The following is a 20997-nucleotide window of genomic DNA, read 5'->3' on the forward strand; positions in this document are numbered from 1 at the left end:
TTCTTAAATATTAGGTGATACATATAAATTATAAAGACGAAAATTTAATTATATATACATATACGTAAAGATTTTGCTGTCGAAAGCACTGGAATACAGGAATGGAAGACTGCTGTATGAATATTTTGATAAAACATGGACGATCATGTCGGACGCGCTGTAGTACCGTTAGAACTTCATCAGAATATGCGAGATCATTGTGTCGCTTGATGCGATTACATCACGCCTGGTACATTGAACGAAAGTCATATTTAAACAAGCATAACAATATACTGCACAATTACGGTGTTTATTGGTTACTATGTTTTGGAAATCAACGTCAGTGTTACGTCTAACAATTAGAACACGAAGATTCCTTTCTATATCTTTATCGTTAACGAGATCCTCAGTTAGCTTATATTAGAGGTTTCTTAACCCATTAACACTCTGTTATATATATGTCTGTGTCAAATGCCGTTATTATCTCATGTGACCAACCTGTGATGTAATGAGGAGGATTAAAGTTCTTCGTTACATATTGCTTCGCAACTACATACACTTGTAGTTGGTTGGTTTGGTTTCCATACCAACAACTAATATTTCAAGAGATTTACCCAAATTATGAAATCTTATGGATTATAATTAATTATCCCGCAAAGCACGATTTAAGCCGGGAAAACATGAATATCTTTATATCTTTGTTAACGAATTGATTTAAGTTTGCTTCGATTTTCAATTGAGAATAAGGAGGAGCGATATTAACTATAATATCGTATTATGTTGCGAATATAAGAAAGGTCGAACATCAAAGTCGAAATCTATAATTAAAAGTACCATAAGTACATTTGCTTTAATAATTATTAAACAAATGAATAAGCACGATCTCGTGTCATAACATTTAGTTTTGATTGATTTAAGAGTATAGTATTTATAGGGTAGTAAGTCATTTTAAAATTACAATTACGAATAATCTTCATTTAGTGTATGTGTGTTTTAATGCATGTCATACGTAAACCGGTACGAATAAACTAGAAAACGAGTAACGCTTTGCTTAAAAAAACCTTTAAAACAAGCACAAGGGCAAGCATTAGGAAATAATTAAATAAAACTTTTAAAGCAAACTACCTTTTAACTCAAAAAATATTGACGACGAGCCAGTCTTTCATACATTTTATTGTATTTATTTGTAAATAAACAATGTTTGATTGTACGATTGTTGTAAAAAGTACGTCTATCCTAAACAATGTAAGCGGTCTCGTCTGAACGAATGTATTGTTGAGACTGCCTTCTGATAGACCACGTGCTTCTTACAGCGTTTCCGGATTAAAATCCGAGTATGGATACGATGCTTAGCGGAAACTATCGAGGCCAATATTTACTAAACATTTAAAGTAACCAATGGCCGTACGGTACGACACATTATTTAAAAGACTCTTGGTTTACGTATATCGGATATCATATAGGTATGTATATGATGATAAATAGGTGGTAGGTTTGACCATATCGAATTCATAATGGTAATTGTTAAGACCAAAATGAAAAATGTAACTTCTATGATTTATGAATGAAGTTTATTTATTTTAACTAATTATTATAATTGAATATCTTTTGCACATTATATACATTATCTTATATATGTATATACTATCATGTTATATCATTGGTAATTCACCTCCGAACTTCAATAATTGAGATCAAGACTATGTGGTGTCTCTCTAATTACAATAAAAAAACAGAGGTATTAAGGTATTGTATTTAAAAAAAATACTTCTCAATGACGTCATGTCGGCTATTGGATAGAGGGGCTTAATCTGGTTTTTAATATTTGACTCAAGTCGTAAAAAACAAGACTACAAAACACTTCAAAAACATTGTGTATTAAAGATGCCTTAGGAAAATTTAGCAAATTAAAAATAAAAGTAATAATTGGAGTATAATTATAAAAAAAAAATTGTGTATAACCAACGAGCAGTTATAATACAATTGAATTTATCGTTGGATCATACTCAGTGAAGTTGTACACGATAATATTGTGATTATCCTTCATCGCATATGGACTTGTTTGTATTTATTTACTACTGGCTATGCTACCGATCGTCGCAACACACTATGACCCTCGCACATCACCTCTTCCATCTCTCTCACACAATCGTAACAATTCGTTTTATAATTGGGCAAAACCGAAGACGAACGTTCTCGGACACAACTAACGTTTAACCGTAACTATTTTCTTAATTACATCTTCTGAATTGGCAATTTTATCTACAGTTTTATATCCTAAAGATCTCCTGAGATTTGTTTTTATGTGATAGTGAGCATACGCGCCGCTCACCTGATGGAAAGTGACTACCATCGCCCATGGACATTTGCAGCACCAGGGTGTAAATAAAAATATATAAATCGTAGAAACATAACTTTTCAAATCGTTAAAATGAAGTCGAATAGTATAAGGCTCAAATGAGCGTGTACCCATGTACACTAATGAGAGGATACCCCGCTTTTTCTAGCTCTCTTAAGCTGATTGCGAATTCAACTGCAATCTGACATGATCAGATAAAATTAAGACAAACTACGACGACCTTGGGTTTGACGTAGCATAACTGTCTACAGTATTATAAGCTCTACAGTCGTTTTTATGGTATAGGTAGGCGGAGGAGCAGATGGGTTATCTGGTGGTAACTGGTCACCAATGCCCATAGACAATGGCGCTGTAGAAAACAGTAACCATTCCTTACATCGCCACCCAGCTTGGGAACTAAGATGTTATGTATATATCGCTATCGAAAGCCGATAGATCAATGAGACATCATTAATATTATTATGACAGTGATAAGATTGTTAATTGAAGCTTCAATTACGCGATAAAAGCAATAGATGTTATCAAAATCAGTGTACATAATTCGATTAATCTAAGGCGTTTATAACCGATGCGTTACAGTGGCGTTGATAAGACAACGAGTGGAATTTTTATTGATACCAATAAATTAATCAAATCTCAACTATTTACTTTGAGTTCTTATAGTTATTTTCTTCGTAAATGTTCTGAAATGACGAATACTTGGCTGTTTAATTTGACTTTGGCTTTGAACTGTAGAGAGATTTGCCCAAAAACGTACTATACAGCCACTAGTTATACTATATAATTACAAGGCTTCAAATTCTCATAGAATAGAATTTTCAGAATAGAATTTGAGGAATTTAGGTCTCTTATGTTTTCAAGAATTCATGATTTGTGATTTCCAAAACTTTGTGTATTGAATATTCATTCAATGTTACGGTCAAGCATGATTACAATAATTAAATTGACTATTTCTTTCCAGCTGGTGCAGCGACTCTGCGGATATTACTCAGTTTTGCAGTGGGAGGCCTATTGGGAGATGTCTTCCTGCATCTTCTACCCGAGGCATGGCAGCACGACCTCGCTGCTACCAAAGGTATGAATAGTTATAACAACCCAATATGTTAACTTTTAATGTTGTCTTAATTTTCGCGATTATTACACATTTAAATAAAACTAGTTATAACGGATCAGTCTACCCGTGTGACCACGAACGCTATAAAGTGCTCGAAATGTCGGGATGTCAAAAATAATTAATATACGCGATTTAAATCCGTTATAACTAGTTTTATTTAAATGTTAACTGTTTTTCAATACGTGTAATCTAAGTGGCTCAATTAGATCACCTGGAAAGTGATAAACACCATATACATTGGCGCTATAAGAAACTAACTTTGCGAATAAGATGTTATGATCCTTGGGACTAGTTATACTAGCTTTATCTTCATTTCTATTTGGTCTTCGAATATTTGAAAAGTCAAAATATTATTAGGGATCACCAATTATACTCTTATTGATTAAATGTCTGAAGCACTCAAAACTTTCACGTAAATAATAAAATAAAAATAAAATTAGCAATAAACGGCCCAGTAAGAAAGTATGACTAAAATAAACGTAATTAAATGTAATTTACAATTTTTTATAATTTTTATCAAATTTAGTAATCGACCAAAACATAACACATTCTGCAATAAATGAATCGCCCATAAAAATACAAAACATTAGTGATATAATTTTCGACATATGAATACTGAATACAGGTACGGATTAAAAAATAATAAATATAATTTGATAGCAAAGGATTCTATAGTGTACATACGCGATTATGTAATTTCCGTGATATAACTCGTGTCACGCAAAAAACTCTAACATGATTTATGTTCCATTGTATTGGTTACATTACATACATAGGTTCATTATTTATATATCATATTGTCGCATATGGGGTTCAATTCATTGTAAGTTGTACTGAAAATTTCTAATATGATAAGCGTGAGATTACATCTAAATACTAAACGCTCATTGGTCGAAAATTGCGTCATTAGCACCGGCCAATCGCTATTAATGTTTAAAACAATTCAGTGAATCCGACTTTGATCAACGTTTCAGCAACTGTAGTTTAGTCTAATTAATTAATTAAATTTAGAAATTGTATACATAACAATCAGTTGTATTGCGTAATTGAATAATTAAGTGATAATATATTATAAATATGTATAATTACTTATCTATGGGCGAGTAGTGAGGACGACTGAGTATTAAGTGAAGATTGTGAGTTCAAATACTGGCAAGCCTTTATGAAGTTTTATTTGAATTTTCTTGGTGGTCAAGGAAAACATTGTAAGGATACTGTATCCACTATATCCACAAGCAATGGAACATATACAAACTCATCCTCCTGCCCTTATCCCAATTTTATTTGCGGTTGGCGCAGCATGTCTTCTCTGTCCATACTTCTCTGTCGGACTTCATCTCACAAGTAACATTCTTTCTAACCACAATTTCTTTTACACAATCCATCCATCGTTTTTTCGGTCGTCTTCTACCTGTATATCCATCCACATCCACGCTCAAGGCCATCTTCAAAATATGTTTCTAATTCATCCGCTTTACATGCCCATACCATGATTCCGCCTTCCTCATAGCTGCTCGGCTATCGGTGTCACTTTCAAATTTCATCTTATATACTCATTTCTTAGTCTATCCATTTGCGACAAACTGTTATTACTTTTGCTTTTTTAAGGTATTTATATGTAACATTCATCCTTAAACGAAATTAATATATAGACGTAGCAAGAAAAGAAATCACTATATTTATTTAGTAAATCAGATAAAATACATGCAAAGTTGTATAGTATTATAGATCGACCATTCCCTTCGAAGCGTGAACAACATACAGCTAAATTAACAGTGTTTCATTACAAGATTTAAGCATACAATGGGATATATGGACACAGAAAGCGACTTTGTTTTATACTTTTTTGTATGATAAACTAACGATCGGACTCGTTGTTTTGGTATAACACAGATGATTAGATGATTATTATCGGTGTCACTTTCAAATTTCATCTTATATACTCATTTCTTAGTCTATCCATTTGCGACAAACTGTTATTACTTTTGCTTTTTTAAGGTATTTATATGTAACATTCATCCTTAAACGAAATTAATATATAGACGTAGCAAGAAAAGAAATCACTATATTTATTTAGTAAATCAGATAAAATACATGCAAAGTTGTATAGTATTATAGATCGACCATTCCCTTCGAAGCGTGAACAACATACAGCTAAATTAGCTCTTATATTTTTAGACCACAATGATAATTGTATTTCGAGCAGCTGTGAAAAGACCAACACCTAATGGTATTAATATATTCATTCATTAAAATCGAATGATAAATTTGTTGACGTGCCGATATTATGTACGTTTTCCTTGCATATGTTATTAATATATTAATTGCTCGTGAGGTTTTGTGTTGCGAATCGATAATATCACACAAATGAAATTAAACTTTATGTTGATGAAATAAGAATGAAAATTGTTTAATCTCTTAATGAGTCAGACAGCTGAGGTTTATTGTTCCAAGTGCAATGATTCGCAAGAAAAATGTGTAAACAAACTATTATAGTTTGACAGATACTTTGTCTATACTGTTGTCGAGTTTGGAAAGGTGATTGTCCGGGATGTTACAGTTGTACTATAAATGTGTATTTATCGTATTAGAAGTAATCATTAAAATGTTTGTATGAGGAACAATGTAATATAGATAAGGACGAGTGGGGTCAAAGAAATGTTACCGCGTAATGCAATTATTTATTAAATAGTTATTATATTTTTTTATATAGAAGTATGTATAACTGGGTCATTTTTATATAAGTGGCTTAAAATAAACTAGCGACCCGCCCGGCTTCGTTCGGGTGCAAAGCTAATACTAAATGTTTTTTTTTATTGTATAGGTTGACGGACGAGCATATGGGCCACCTGGTGGTAAATGGTCACCATTCCCCATAGACAATGACGCTGTAAGAAATATTAACTATTCCTTAAATCGTAAATGTCTTGGGAACTAATATATTATGTCCCTTGTGCCTGTAGTTACACTGGCTCACTCATCCTTCAAACCGGAACACAACAATACTGAGTACTGTTGTGTGGCGGTAGAATAACTGATGAGTAAATAATAATGTACTACAGAATTTGTTTATTTACGACATCACATTAGAGGCTTCTAAAATTATCAGTGTTTCATTACAAGATTTAAGCATACAATGGGATATATGGACACAGAAAGCGACTTTGTTTTATACTTTGTTGTATGATAAACTGATGATCGGACTCGTTGTTTTGGTATAACACAGATGATTAGACTGTTTTTGTTGTGATAAAAAGCTGTCTGGTCTATTTATAATCTTGGAGAGCCAGACTACCAAAATCAAAATAAACATTATTCAACTTTTTGAATCGTCATTTAACAATTAAGTGAAGCTACCACCGGTTCGGAAAGTAGATTCTACCGAGAAGAACCGGCAAGAAACTCAGTAGTTATTCTTTTGTAACGATGTTTTTAATATAGTAGGTATCCCTATGGTTTCACTATGTTTACAACGACAATAGACTTTTTTAAACCAAAACCATTGTATTGACACTAGGAGGAAAGGTAATAGACCAAGTCAATACATCCTCCTCGAGGCACGGTATTCGTTTCTGTTATAACATTCAACTGTTATTTAACCTATTAATGAATTTAAATCTCTAATCATATCAAATCAACTTCGATAAAAAACGCGTATTACACAAGTAAAACAGCGACTATGAGAGCGAAAAGAACTTAGTATTTGCTATAGTCAGGCTGGTGGGATTGATAAAAAAATACTTTTATTGTACTGATAAGCTATAATTGAAATGCAAATAGAAATGAGTCAGTAGTTAGGATCGACTTTACGAATCGTTGGATAAGAGTGACGATGTATTTTGCTATCTATCTGCCCTTTAATATCCTCTCAGATATTGATGCTGTATTTATGACTTTTTTTATTCATTTATATTTTAATTTTAGGCAAATTTATTCATTTACTCGTTCGCGATTCATTCAATTGCTATTCGGAAGATTGCATCAAATATAATATGTATGCAATAAGTGGAGCGTCTCAAGACCTATCAGATAATTATAAGCATGTATACTTTATTACGTAATAAATAATTGTAAACACGAAAACAAAGCTATGTTTGTGTTAATAAAGACATTTATTAAAATATTCTGCCACAAGAATTGTATTTTTGTGGTGTTTGTAGGCGAACAGTCAAATAGGTCAGATGGTGAATACATAATATACTAGCGGAGACTTTAATTTGGTGTGCGTTTTAATTTTTCAAGAAGTTATTGATGCAGCTAAGTTACTCCTATTACATCAGCTATCTGCCAGTGAAAGTCCCGTCAAAATCGGTCTAGTATTACCAGAGATTAGCCGAAACAAACAGAAAGACACTAAAAATTAAAAAAAAATTTATTTTGGTATATGTACCGTGTATACATATTACATACATACGCATTTACAATCAGACACTCCAATTTTATTTAATGTATACGAGTAGATAGATAGATTTTACCTGATGCGCCTTCAACTATAGGAAGTATCAACTGTGATGTTATGTCCCTTGAGTCTGCAGTTTACACTCTCTCACTCACCATTCAAACCGAACCAACGATCTATATTAATATTATAAATGTAAAAGTGACTATCTGTCTGTCAGTCGATTTTTCACGACCAAACCGCTGGACCGATTTTTTTTTTATGAAGCAAACATGAACTGCAAGCAAGAACATATGCTATGTATTTTGCATTCTTTTTTTTCTCGCTGGAAAAACGCATTACGCGCTTCCCCCACGTGATAGAAAGTGGGGGGCGGCAGGTGTGGGACTCCTCGGAGCCCTGGACGCCGCGTGCGCTCAAGTACGCCGAGTTTACCAACTAAAAAACCAGCGGTACCCTCTCCGTCTTTCGGCGTGCGCCACGGGATCGCTTACGCATGCTACCGTGACGCCCTGACGGTCGGCCCGCCTATGCGGGCCACCAACTTCTAGGGGGGATTCCCGGGGTACTGGCACACCCCCTCTTCGTATTTTGCCTAACGCATGACAACCAACACCCTTAAACTCGAGCGAAGTCGCGGGCGACTACTAGTAGCAAATATTGCTATTCGGTGATAGAATATATGTCCACGACATGACATAGAACCTTCAGGGTCTTCAGGGTACCTTCAAGAAAAGAGCGTACTCCTTCCTTAAAGGCCGGCAACGCACCTGCAAGCCCCCTGGTGTTGCAGATGTCCATGGGCGGTGGTAGTCACTTTCCATCAGGTGAGCCTTCGTTTGCCACCTATCTCATAAAAAAAATGAGCTTGCCCAAAACCACAATCAAGTAAAATAACTGTAAGTATCATAAGTGTCAAAAATAATCATAAAGTGATGTTTAAAACATGCCATCTTTCTATACTGAAATCGATGGCGAAGGACATCGTAACTAACATTACGCAATCTGACACGTTTTATTTTTAAACCGCACTGCAGCTGATAGGTTAGACGTACACGCTGCTAGTTTTGTTCCCTCGATGTTCTGCCAAAGGAATATCATATATTGATAACTTATATTGATTGTATTTAATTGCGATTGATTCATTTGTTTGTATTAAAACGGAATACATTATCTTCAAATAAATCGGGGGATTAAACTGCGATCTGGAATTTCCTATGTCCTAGGGTGCCAAGGCTCTATATAAACTTTTAAGATTGGTATTGATTTTGTTAGGTAAGGTGTTTGATCATCATGTCTCAAGCCCAGTTTCTGGTAAAGGAAGACGTGTAGAGTCACTTTAGTCATTTGTGTGACCTTGCTCTTTGAATAAAGAGAAAAAAAATTATTACCAGTCTTGTATTCTATTTTTAACCGACTAGTCATCTGCCTAATATTTGTACTTACAATTGCGGTTATATCATAGCAACTATTGATATCAAATTAAGAAAATATAAATCAGTATCATGGACATTTGCAGTAGCATAACCATACTACTGATTCGCAAAAATATTTGATAGCAACAGTTGCTATGCTGCTGTATCCGTTTCTTTCAATCTAATCCGATTCGAAGGCAAATACGTGCGTGCAAAGGCTTTTCGTGCGTTTCTAGGCACAGGAGGATACTAACTACCGCTTTGGAAACATCTTTACAGAAGATATTTTTTGTCACGATCTGGTGCATGAATCGTGTGCCTCAATATTTGTAGCATCAAGCTCTTGCAGATTTATAGGACTCATCCATAAGTCCATCACACTTTATTACATTTTTGAAAACAACAGTACCACAATCATTCTCTAAGTCCAATTTTTGAATGAATACTTCCTTTTCTTTTAAAGAATATCATTCGAAAATTGCAGGCTTCCTCGTCATGTTTTAATTCGCTGCTAATCTTGAATGGTGAAAAAATACTTACTACTATATACTACGTTACTTTTAATTAATCATTGTTAGCTAATGATTAAATTTTTTGGCTTTTTTGGGACACAATTTTTAACTTTACAGCCATATCAATAAGAGTAATTTTTTCATTTGTTTTAATATCTCAACATATATTTGTGAAGAAGAACATATGTAATTAAAATCGTACAAATCTTTAATAATATCAACCGTATCGATTTGCTCGTTGTGCATACGTTGCGTGCGAATCCTTAGCAAAGCTTACACTAACAAAAACCGGACAGACTGGACACGTAAATATTTGGCCGGACACGACGGTAAAAAAAGCTAAACATCTTCGATAAAACCGGACGCCGGCTAACTGTATACAATCTACAATATAGAACTTGTTACCCTTATTACTCAACGACAAACACACACAAACTTAAGTTTTAAACAACTTGAGGGGCATTTGTGTGTGCAGTTTACTGTAGAACTTTGTTGACTAGTTGACTGCTTTGCACGGATGGTATTTATCACTACATATTATAAACATTATATAGAAAATAAATTGATGGATAACCTATACCGGGTTAACATTTAGATTCTAACATTTAAAATAGACTATTTGACAATGCAAAAAATAAATTGTGAATTATTGTAATCACTGTATATTATGAGTTTAAAAATGGTTATTTACTAACGAGACTTGAAAATAATACTTAATTTATTCAAAAATCATTAAATAAAAATGCATTTTCAAACGTTTGTCACGTGACAGAAAACGCTCCTGATTGGCCGGGCTTATGATGAAGTCACTATCTTGTAAACCTTGCTTTTCTACTATATGTACCACATATTAAAATACAAGAAAGTGACGCGTCATAGCGTCATATTGTCCACAAGTATCGTTTTTGTGCTCTATTTAAATATGATATTTTTCGGCAAATACGTACTAGAAATAAAAAAAAATATCTTTTACTGGGTTCCTTAACCTCTACTTAATAATATAAAATGGATTTTAATAACCAGTCAAATAGCCTATTACCTATATTTATTTATATGTATATATGTTCGAAACCCCATTGGCATATATAAAGGAAATCAATTAATGTACGGTTTAAAACACCACAACACGTGTTTACATTTTACATTTCAAATAAAAAAAAAATACTAGACTCCTGCATTAATAAATCTTTAAAATATTAATAAAAATATGAAATAAAAAAAGACGATAATAAATTACTCCAATTTATCTTGAAATACAAACAAAAATGGTGTAACGCATAAAAATGCATTGATATCATAAATAAGTACTCGTAATTCAGTGAGGATAAATGTATTAAATAAATGATTAAACAGTTAAGTCGAGTCTTATCAAAAGCAAACATTGAAGTTTATTCATATCATTGCACACAGCGACCTGTGTTATTTATTATATACATCATTATACTCATATTATTAACTAATAGTCATGTGATTAGCTACGATAATTAAAATAACTGACAATTGAGATGCTTCTAATTTCAAATGAGCTTAAATGGTGAATAAAGTAATGTATGAAGTGTCTTTTTGGTTATATGTATCGGGAAATAAACTTTCGTCATTAGTACAACAATAGTAGAACTGTAAGTCATACTATGCCACTTATTTTATCATGAGATCTTATTATGTTCATCGTGCCTGTAATTGACTATAGCGATCAAAAAGATTATTAATAAAAAGTATATGTTAACGGTTGAATAGCTAATTAGTGATTGAATTTTTCCAAAAATTCTGAAAGCTACCATTAAAATTTCCTATTGACCTGATAGCTATACATCATAATGGACTCATAATATAAACTGACGTATAATGGACAAAAAGACGTTAAATGTAGCGACTTAAAACATTTATATTTCGAGACGCGCTCAAAACACTGTAAAGTAAAGTAACAGCCTGTAAATTTCCCAGTGCTGGGATAAGGCCTCCTCTTCCATTAAGGAGAGGGTTTGGAACATATTCCACCACGCTGGAACAGGGCCGATAACACATGTGGCAAAATTTCTATGAAATTAGACACATGCAGGTTTCCTCACGATGTTTTCCTTCACCGCCGAGCTCGAGATGAATTATAAACACAAATTAAGCACATAAATATAGTGTTGCTTGCCTGGGTTTGAACCCGCTATCATCGGTTAAGATGCACGCGTTCTACTGGGCCATCTCAGCTTTTCACACTGTGAAGGAATGACGCCTATCAAGGAGATTCTGGACTTCAACCTCAAATTTGCGATCTATAGTACACTGGCGTAATACTATCCAGACATAAAAAATATAGTAATACATACTTACAAATTCAAGATAGGAAATTTTGGCAAATCAGACAGTAATAAATATCCTTAGTAGTTTTCAGAGCGAATTTTTTTTTTAGAGTTCTTTTTTAATTTTTTTTTATTATTCTTTATTTCAGAAGGAGAACATGTCTCAATGAAATGCGGCCTCTGGTGCCTGTTTGGTATGTTAGTATTCATCGTGGTGGAGAAACTCTTTGCGGGCGCAGAGGAAGACGAAGAGGTTCCTAAGGAAAATGGCTCCGTTAACCACATTGAGATAGAAGAGATCGAGAAGCTCCTAGAAGTTGAGAGGCTGAATAGGGGGAAAGCGAAAGGGGGACTTTGTGGTGGCGGGAGCAACGGTAAGGTGTCGGCCAAAGAGCTGTATGACACCTGTGTCTTCAATAACAACACGAAGGGTTAGTATTTTATGTATATTCATTCATGGCATCGCTTGTTGTTCTGTAGTGTCTGTTGTTGTACGGTTTCGTTTTTAAAACAAATATTAACATAAAGTACGACACAACTTAGATGTAGCATCGGCAAAATTCGTAAAACCGATCACATCTGAATTAAGTACGCTACTCCAAATTGTCAATATTTATTTCTTATGCGAATGTGGTGTTTAGACAAACGTCATAACTTGTAATATATGACCTAACATGTTCGTCAATTCGACACGTTGATTTGCATGCACTTGAATAGCGTCGAATGGCGCGATAGAGAGCTATTTATATTGGTTGTGTAAATCGGCAGTAATCGGTTTTATTGAATTTGCCAATGCTATGTCTAAGTTGTGTCGTACTATACATGTTAACTTCTGTGGTTTTTATGCGATTTTGTCATGAGCTTTATAAAAAATAATTCATTCATCACTCATAATCTGATTAAGGAGGATTTCTAAGATTTTTTTTATATCATTTGCTCTTACGAGCGAGCTCCATACTTGACCCAGAGGTCAGGTCAACTGTCACCTGATTGATTCTACGAATGTTTTGTTGTTTCCATCTAAGGAGAAGGCGGATGTTGCAGTACAATAGTGACGACGACGAACGGAGCGGTCCGGTGCAAGGGCAACCGCTGGATGGGCAGGTGTCTGCTGCGCGAAGCGAGGGAGAAGGCGCTGAAGGCCAGCAAGGAGAAGAGCGAGAAGAAAGACGTAAGCTGTTGCTTTAAACTCGTTTGTACTCTATTCCAACCATCACAGGAGAAAAGCCAAATAAACAAAATTTGACAGCAATTTGACGCGATGTCATTGGTCGAGAGCTTGATTGATCTGTGATATTCACTGTGGATTTGCGAAAAATGATGCTTTGAACGTCGACGAAACTGTGATCCGAAATAAAATTAAAATGGATATAAGTTAAGTGTGATATTGTTGTATTGTAAATCAAGATATATTAATCACTAGCTGTGCCCGCGACCTTGTACGCGTGTGAATTTAACAAAAAAATATATATTGTAGCCAAAGTTAGTCCCTATTATACCAGTTATCCGCCAGTGAAAGTGCCCTCAAAATCGTCCAACCGTTACAGAGATTAACTGGAACAAATAGACCGACAGACAGACCGACGGACAAAATTGTAAAAAACGTTATTTTGGTATATTTACCGTGTATATACACATAGGCATTGAATAAAAAGGGTTATTTGAATGTTACAAAAGACACTCCAATTTTATTATATGTATAGATAAACTCTTAGTAGCGAAAAATATAAGTGAGGTTTATTTATCTTTTTTTCTACTTCCATTGGAATATTTCGTTACATAGATACTTTGCTGTAGATAGGCAGTACTATGATTGTTTTCGTGTCAGGTCACAGTAGATATAATATCCCAATGTTAAATAAACTTCACGGTTTTAGAAAATTTTCTACAATGTATGGCATACAATAGTATGTTGTGGGAATATCTTACAGTACCAATATTTTGGTTTGGTTACGTGTCTTCTCAGTTGGTGATACTTATCATTCGTATTTGATTGCTGTACCATTTGACTATTAGAAAGAAGAAATAGCGATTGAACCCGTTTACGCAGTCACTTGTATAATGTGAAAAGTCCTTAATAATTGGCGATCTGAAGGACATATAGTTGAATTTAACTATCACAGGAAAAGTTAAACAGCGATAAATTAAACGATATAGTTTTTACACACATATATTTTCACAAGCACATAAGGTATATACAAGAAAGATATAGCGAAGGTACAGTTATAGCGTTTAAGTAAGAAAATAGAACAACTAAGAAATAAGCGTAATAAACAAAAGCGTTGCATAGCAACGAGTATCAAGCTGTGCGCACGCAGCAGAAAACGACTGGCGAGCGGGGTAAGCTCGGCAGTGACGTCACGCATAGCGGTGCTTTGACCAACTATGCATGAAGCGAGTAATGCGTTTGTTCAACGCTACAGACATAATAAGATTTGTATTTCTACAAAATGTTACTTTTCTTTCCAGGTGGCGGGCTACTTAAACCTAATGGCTAACTCCATAGACAACTTCACGCACGGCCTGGCCGTTGGCGGCTCGTTCCTGGTCGGATTCCGAGTCGGACTGCTGACAACGTTTGCTATACTTGGTAATTATTCTATAACATTTATTGTATTGACATGGCTGTATAATTCGTTTTCTTTTTATCTCCATACGTTAGAGAGTGATGGCAATATTGTATTTTTAAAACCAGAAGTAGGAAGTAGGTTAAGTTGTAAAACAATTATCTTTAATTTAAAATAATAATCAATCTACTACAAAAAAGAAAAACATTTAGTCTACAACACAAATAACCATCAATAATCACATTACACCGTTATAATTATATTCGCCATCTCAGTGTGTCAGCCACGAATCTCCCGCCTTTTCTTTTTTTTTATGGGAAGTTGTGTGACTTGACGCAGATGTTGCTTGTTTATTCCAACGCTATTGTGATGCAGATACTTCAACAATATTCTAGGGAATCAGCACCATAATCTTAAATATGTAAAATCTACTTGTTTTTTTTAATAATTTTTCAGTTAATATTTTTTGACGACCTCCATGGTCGAGTGGTGTGTACACCGGTTTACATGGGTACGCTACTCTGAGGTCCCGGGTTCGATTCCCGGCCGAGTCGATGTAGATTGCCATTAGATTTCTATGTCGTCTTGGGTCTGGGTGTTTGTGGTACCGTCGTTACTTCTGATTTCCATAACACAAGTGCTTCAGCTACTTACATTGGGATCAGAGTAATGTATGTGATGTTGTCTCATATTTAAAAAAAAAAATAAGTCAATACATTTATTTATTTATTAATATTTTGATGTAACATCACGTTTTTAACAATTTTTTTTATTGTTATTACTGTCGCTCCCGTTGTTTTTCATGCTTCTGTCGACCGTCTCGATCTGTCTGATACTTACACGAGATGTGACTTCTCTTGCAGTTCACGAGATACCGCACGAGGTCGGAGACTTCGCTATTCTACTTAAGAGCGGCTTTTCGCGGTGGGAGGCGGCCAAAGCTCAACTGGTACGATACATTATATTATAGCTCAAGTTTAATTCGCCTGAATAGAATACAGACACATTTTATTATACAACAACAGCAGCCTTACTTACTTACTTGGTGGTAGGGCTTTGTGCGAGCCCGTCTGGGTAGGTACCACCCACTCATCAGTTATTCTACCGCCAAATAACAGTACTCAGTATTGTTGTGTTCCGGTTTGAAGGGTGAGTGAGCCAGTGTAACTACAGGCACAAGGGACATAACATCTTAGTTCCCAAGGTTAGTGGCGCAGTGACGATGTAAGGAATAGTTAATATTTCTCACGTCATTGTCTATGGGTGATGGTGACCACTTACCATCAGGTGGCCCATATGCTCGTCCGCCAACCTATACCATAAAAAAAGCCTGTAAATTCCCACTGCTGGGCTAGGCCTCCTCTCCCTTTGAGGAGAAGGTTCGGATTGATTCCACCAAGCTGTTCCAATGCGGATTGGTGGAATGCACATGTGGCAGAATTTCTATGAAATTTGTCACATGCAGGTTTCCTAACGATGTTTTCCTTCACCGCTGAGCACGAGATGAATTATAAAGACAAATTAAGCACGTATATAGTGGTGCTTGCCTGGGTTTGAACCCGCAATCATCGATTAAGATGCACGAGTTTAAACCGCTGGGCCATCTCACTCTTATTAGGCTGGGCCATGTCTATTAAACAACATTTAAGATAAAAAGTAAAGAACACATTGTGAATATTCCAGTGCTGAGCTGAGATTCCCATCCATGCTATGCGGGTTGATAGAATCATATGTATCAGAATTTTATTCAAATTAGACACATGTAGGTTTCCTCACGATGTTTTCTTTCACGCCGAGTACGAGATGAATCGTAAACACAAAACTTTGTTTTCATTTCTCATGATATAAAAACAATTTATTTTTACAGTATTTATTTTTATGGAAATGGTTCAATTCAATAGAAATAAATAAATATTAGTTTTGTTTTGCAAGTGTGAAATTTGTTATTGGAAATAAAATCAGGTGTGAAAAAGTCGTTTGTCGAATATTTATTTCATAATATTATTATTTTATGAATAAATTAAAATCATATGTATAGACTCAATGATGTTCTAGTAAACAGATATGTTATTAACGCGCAAAATGTGAAGACTAGAAAACGTCCTAATTGGGACGTTTGCCTTAGTCGTTTGACGTAGTAATACGTTATAATACATCATAATTACGCAGTAATACGTTTTGCGTAATTAAAACATCTAGTTATCCCTTTTACTTATAGTTTGTATCAAGTTATCCTTTTTAGTTGTAAAGAAATGTAAAATAAACGGTCCCCGGCGCAGCACACTTTTTTCTGTTGTTTAGTATGGATATAACATATCTGTTTGTTAGGATATCATTGTATAGACTGGTTTTTAAAAAGGATTTGGTTTTATGCGCAAAAGTCGAGCGTCACCAGACATAAAGTCATTGACTGACGCGGAGAGTTTAATTATCTACTCTCTGCAATAAAAAGTAGTATACTTGTATATGATACAATAATATATATGCATTACGATACAGGTACACTGCTGGAACTTTGCTTGCTTTTGTGATGTAATAAGTAATAATAATATGTAATTATATTATATACTAATTGTTATCAGCGGCTTCACTTATTATTTAGCTTATTTCTCACCGAATTCCATCAAAAAATTGTTATTTGTTAGTTATTCATTCATTAGCATTTATAATATATACATGTATTGTATGGTTATGTTTGATTGCAGGCCACAGCATCAGCGGGTCTGATCGGTGCCATGACAGCTGTTATATTCAGTGGAGCGAGAAACGCTATAGGTAACTGTCATTATATACGTGGAAAACTTTTATTAGACCATTATTTCATATTCCTTTTTTTTTGTTCTTATTTACCACTAAGTGCGTATATATAAGTACCTTGGTCAACCTAAAGACCAACAAAGAAAGCAGGATATTTACATATTATTAAACATATATTTATAATTTAAGAAATATACACAATGAACACTTACCGCCAAGCGTAAAGTGTTGCTATGGTATATATTATAATACCTATTATAATATATACCATTTATTTTTATTTTTATTTTATTCGGGAAACAAACAGTACAAATTAACATAATTAAAAAAAAAAACATAAAATATAAATCATTGACCAATAAAGTTTCCACAATTAAATAATACTTAGAATAATGCGAGCAAGTAAATTACAATTTAAAAAAAAATCTAATACATTAAATAAAAAGTAATATCATATAAACAGAAAATAATTAATAATTATAGTAGAATTTACAATAATATAATCTTATTAATAATAAAATGCAACCATAGCAACTAAATATAACTATATTTATTATATTCCAGAGGCGAAAACATCGTGGATAGTGCCGTTCACGGCAGGCGGGTTCCTGCATATAGCGCTCGTAACGGTGCTGCCAGACCTGCTGAGAGAGAACGACAAGATGGAATCCCTCAAACACCTGGCAGCTCTCATCGCCGGCATTCTCGTCATGGCCTTTATGACACAGTACTTCGGGTAATCATGACACCCCAGGCTTCTGCCAACCATCTGATGGACATCCGCTCTGCGTCAATGAAACTAACCAAAAAAACCTAAACGTAGGTTGAACTAAAACTTTAAATGTATCCGAGCATTTTATATGTTAAGTAAATAGTTTGTAAATTAATTTGAAACAAATTTGTTAAAATAATACATACATCAGATACTAGTTATAACCACAGATTGGTCGCTATAATCCTATAATATCAATGTATGACACCAAAATGTATATTTATATATTTATCATGGAAATTGTTTTGGGCAAAATAAGTTTCTCACGGCTGTGAACCGATTTAAAATATTTCATGTCAAGTAAAAGGAAAATGCTGCATAAGAATGAAAATTAAATCATATAACTTAAAATTCAAGTAACATTGTTCTTTTAAAGTTACAACAGTGTTGTAATAACTGTTATTAAATAATAAAAGTAAAGAAATTGCCATCGCAAATATTGGGCGGCAAAGTTATTCTTCTATTATTAAACTAAGCTAGAACTTGGTGCTCTAAATGTCAAAGCTTTTTTGAAATCCCTGCATGATTTTATTTATGATGGCCATAGAGAATATATATAAAATCGGAAACTATTTAGAGAATGAATTAGCCTGTGTAACACAGACACAAGAATATACAACTAGTCCCAAGGTTATTAGCACATTGGTGATGTAAGGAATAGTTTTTATGGGAGATGGTGACCACTGACCATCGTATGGCCCATCCACTAAAGATAAATTTAAATAAACATTTTACTAAAAAAAATTGCTGCACATTAAAAATCAATGTTATGCAATAAGTATCTTGATTTGTCAAGTCATGTCCATCGGACAGTCAAAGTATTATAATTTTCAAAGCGAAATGAAATGTTAAACTAGGATTAGTTAGTTTTAATGTAATGTACTTTATATTGTTATATTAATACTATTCGAGTCGTAAGCGTGTAATACTCCACCATAAACAAACAGAATATCACCTAGTGATGAGAATACAAAATTATATCTATATTACGGCTATAGACAAGATCTTCCTCCAGTTTAAATTTATTAAGTGAAGTCGCTTTGACTTTTCAGTGCTCAAATTTATTTTTAATTACCATCTATTTAGAAAGTGACCAACATATTTATGTATTCCTTATTATGATGCAAATGTTAAGATATAATATAAATTTAAATATGGGGGAAAATCTTATTGATATGCTTACATACCCTATACTCATAATTAATTATTCACTATCCCCAGATAAACTATATTTTTATCTGATAACAAATTAACTAAGGAAACTTTGTACTTTACAACCACAGTCTAATAATGATTAAAAAAATAATTTCAATACAAAATCAATATGTTGATATTTTATTATTTAAATAATTAAGTAAAATATTATTTTGGTTATAAGTTAACGTGTGCTATAATTATTTTAATATAATTAATTATTTGAAGTCATATAATATAATAGTCCGGTTCCATATAATTTTCATATGCACTTGTTTTATTATTATTGTGTTAAGTTTTATAAATTTAAAACTCGAATGCCATATGTTGTACATAACATGTAAATATAATGTAGGAATCAGTCTTAGTTGATAGTACAAACTCCACTAAAATGTGATAGTAACATTTTATAGGTTTAAAAAATCATTGCTTCGTATATTTTTTGCTTTTTATATACATAACAATAGATTTTTTCAATTTTGAAGTCACAATTTTTGTTTAAATTTGATACAAAAAGAATGTAAAATTAGTAAACAGATTAAATCTTAAACTTTTCTGCATTTTAGTAATATGTAAGGTGTGATAAATATGGCCATTTATAAGTATTGTATCGTATATTTTATGAAGAAATGTTATATCAATAAACATTTACTCAATTAAACAGTGTTTATTATTTTAAATCTTGTTACTAAATATATGTTCGCTTTTCTGGTTTGAAAGGGCAACTGCGACTGCTCGGAAAAACAAAATAATTTTATAAACTTAGCAGAAATATTTCGTGCTTAAAAATTGTGTTAACATCACTGGGAACTGCTTGCTGCCCATGCCTGCCCAAATTGGTAGACCAAAAACTGGGAAAAATCTCAACTTGACACCTGAATGTTTCCTGACATTTGTGAATATTATGTATCTATAAAAAAATAATTGTATGTTAAATAAATAGCACGAACAATAAAATATTTACAACAATATCAGGTTAAATGTCCATTTCAGAAATTACATCAAGTAGAAAAAATACAGAAAACGAAAAGTTACATCAATTAATCTGTCACCAATATCACGAATAACCTGTGGGTGGATCCACAGGTTATTTATGTAGTTCATTAGACTAAAAGTTAATTCTAAGAAATGACAGTAAAATAGTGTGTATAATCAAAAATTGTATCTGCATCTAAATGGTTTAGCAGTATTTTAATATCTGTCTATGTATATCTGTCTATGTGTATTTTAATATAGAGTCGAGATGGCCCAGTGGTTAGGACGCGTGCATCTTAACCAATGATTGCGGGTTCAAACCCAGGCAAGCACCACTGATTCATGTGCTTAATTTGTCTTTATAATTCATCTCGTGCTCAGCGGTGAAGGAAAACATCGTGAGGAAACCTGCATGTGACAAATTTCATAGAAATTCTGCCACATGTGTATTCCACCAACCCGCATTGGAACAGCGTGGTGGAATATGTTCCAAACCTTCTCCTCAAAGGGAGAGGAGGCCTTTAGCCCAGCAGTGGGAATTTACAGGCTGTTGTTGTTGTTGTTGTTTGTTAATATCTGTCGAAGATATTGTAGATACAGATATATCATGGATATATTTGAATAAGGTGCCAAACTGACAATGATATCACACCATCAGCC

The 20997-nt window shown here is 33.7% G+C and overlaps 1 protein-coding gene across 1 annotated transcript in view; it reads left to right on the forward strand.

The window, feature by feature from the left end:
- Nucleotides 1–18613, forward strand: part of LOC124539765 (zinc transporter ZIP13 homolog) — a 34629-nt gene extending 16016 nt beyond the window's left edge. The window contains exons 2-8 of the mRNA XM_047117113.1: nt 3300–3413; nt 12222–12503; nt 13098–13243; nt 14542–14662; nt 15503–15588; nt 17345–17414; nt 17961–18613. Of these exons, the coding sequence (XP_046973069.1) occupies nt 3300–3413; nt 12222–12503; nt 13098–13243; nt 14542–14662; nt 15503–15588; nt 17345–17414; nt 17961–18136 (995 nt within the window). The 3' untranslated portion in view covers nt 18137–18613. The remainder of the gene's footprint in view (nt 1–3299; nt 3414–12221; nt 12504–13097; nt 13244–14541; nt 14663–15502; nt 15589–17344; nt 17415–17960) is intronic.
- The last annotated feature ends 2384 nt before the right edge of the window (nt 18614–20997 follow it).

Source organism: Vanessa cardui, chromosome 23 (assembly GCF_905220365.1).
Source record: "Vanessa cardui chromosome 23, ilVanCard2.1, whole genome shotgun sequence".
In the NCBI taxonomy this organism is placed as follows: domain Eukaryota; kingdom Metazoa; phylum Arthropoda; class Insecta; order Lepidoptera; family Nymphalidae; genus Vanessa; species Vanessa cardui.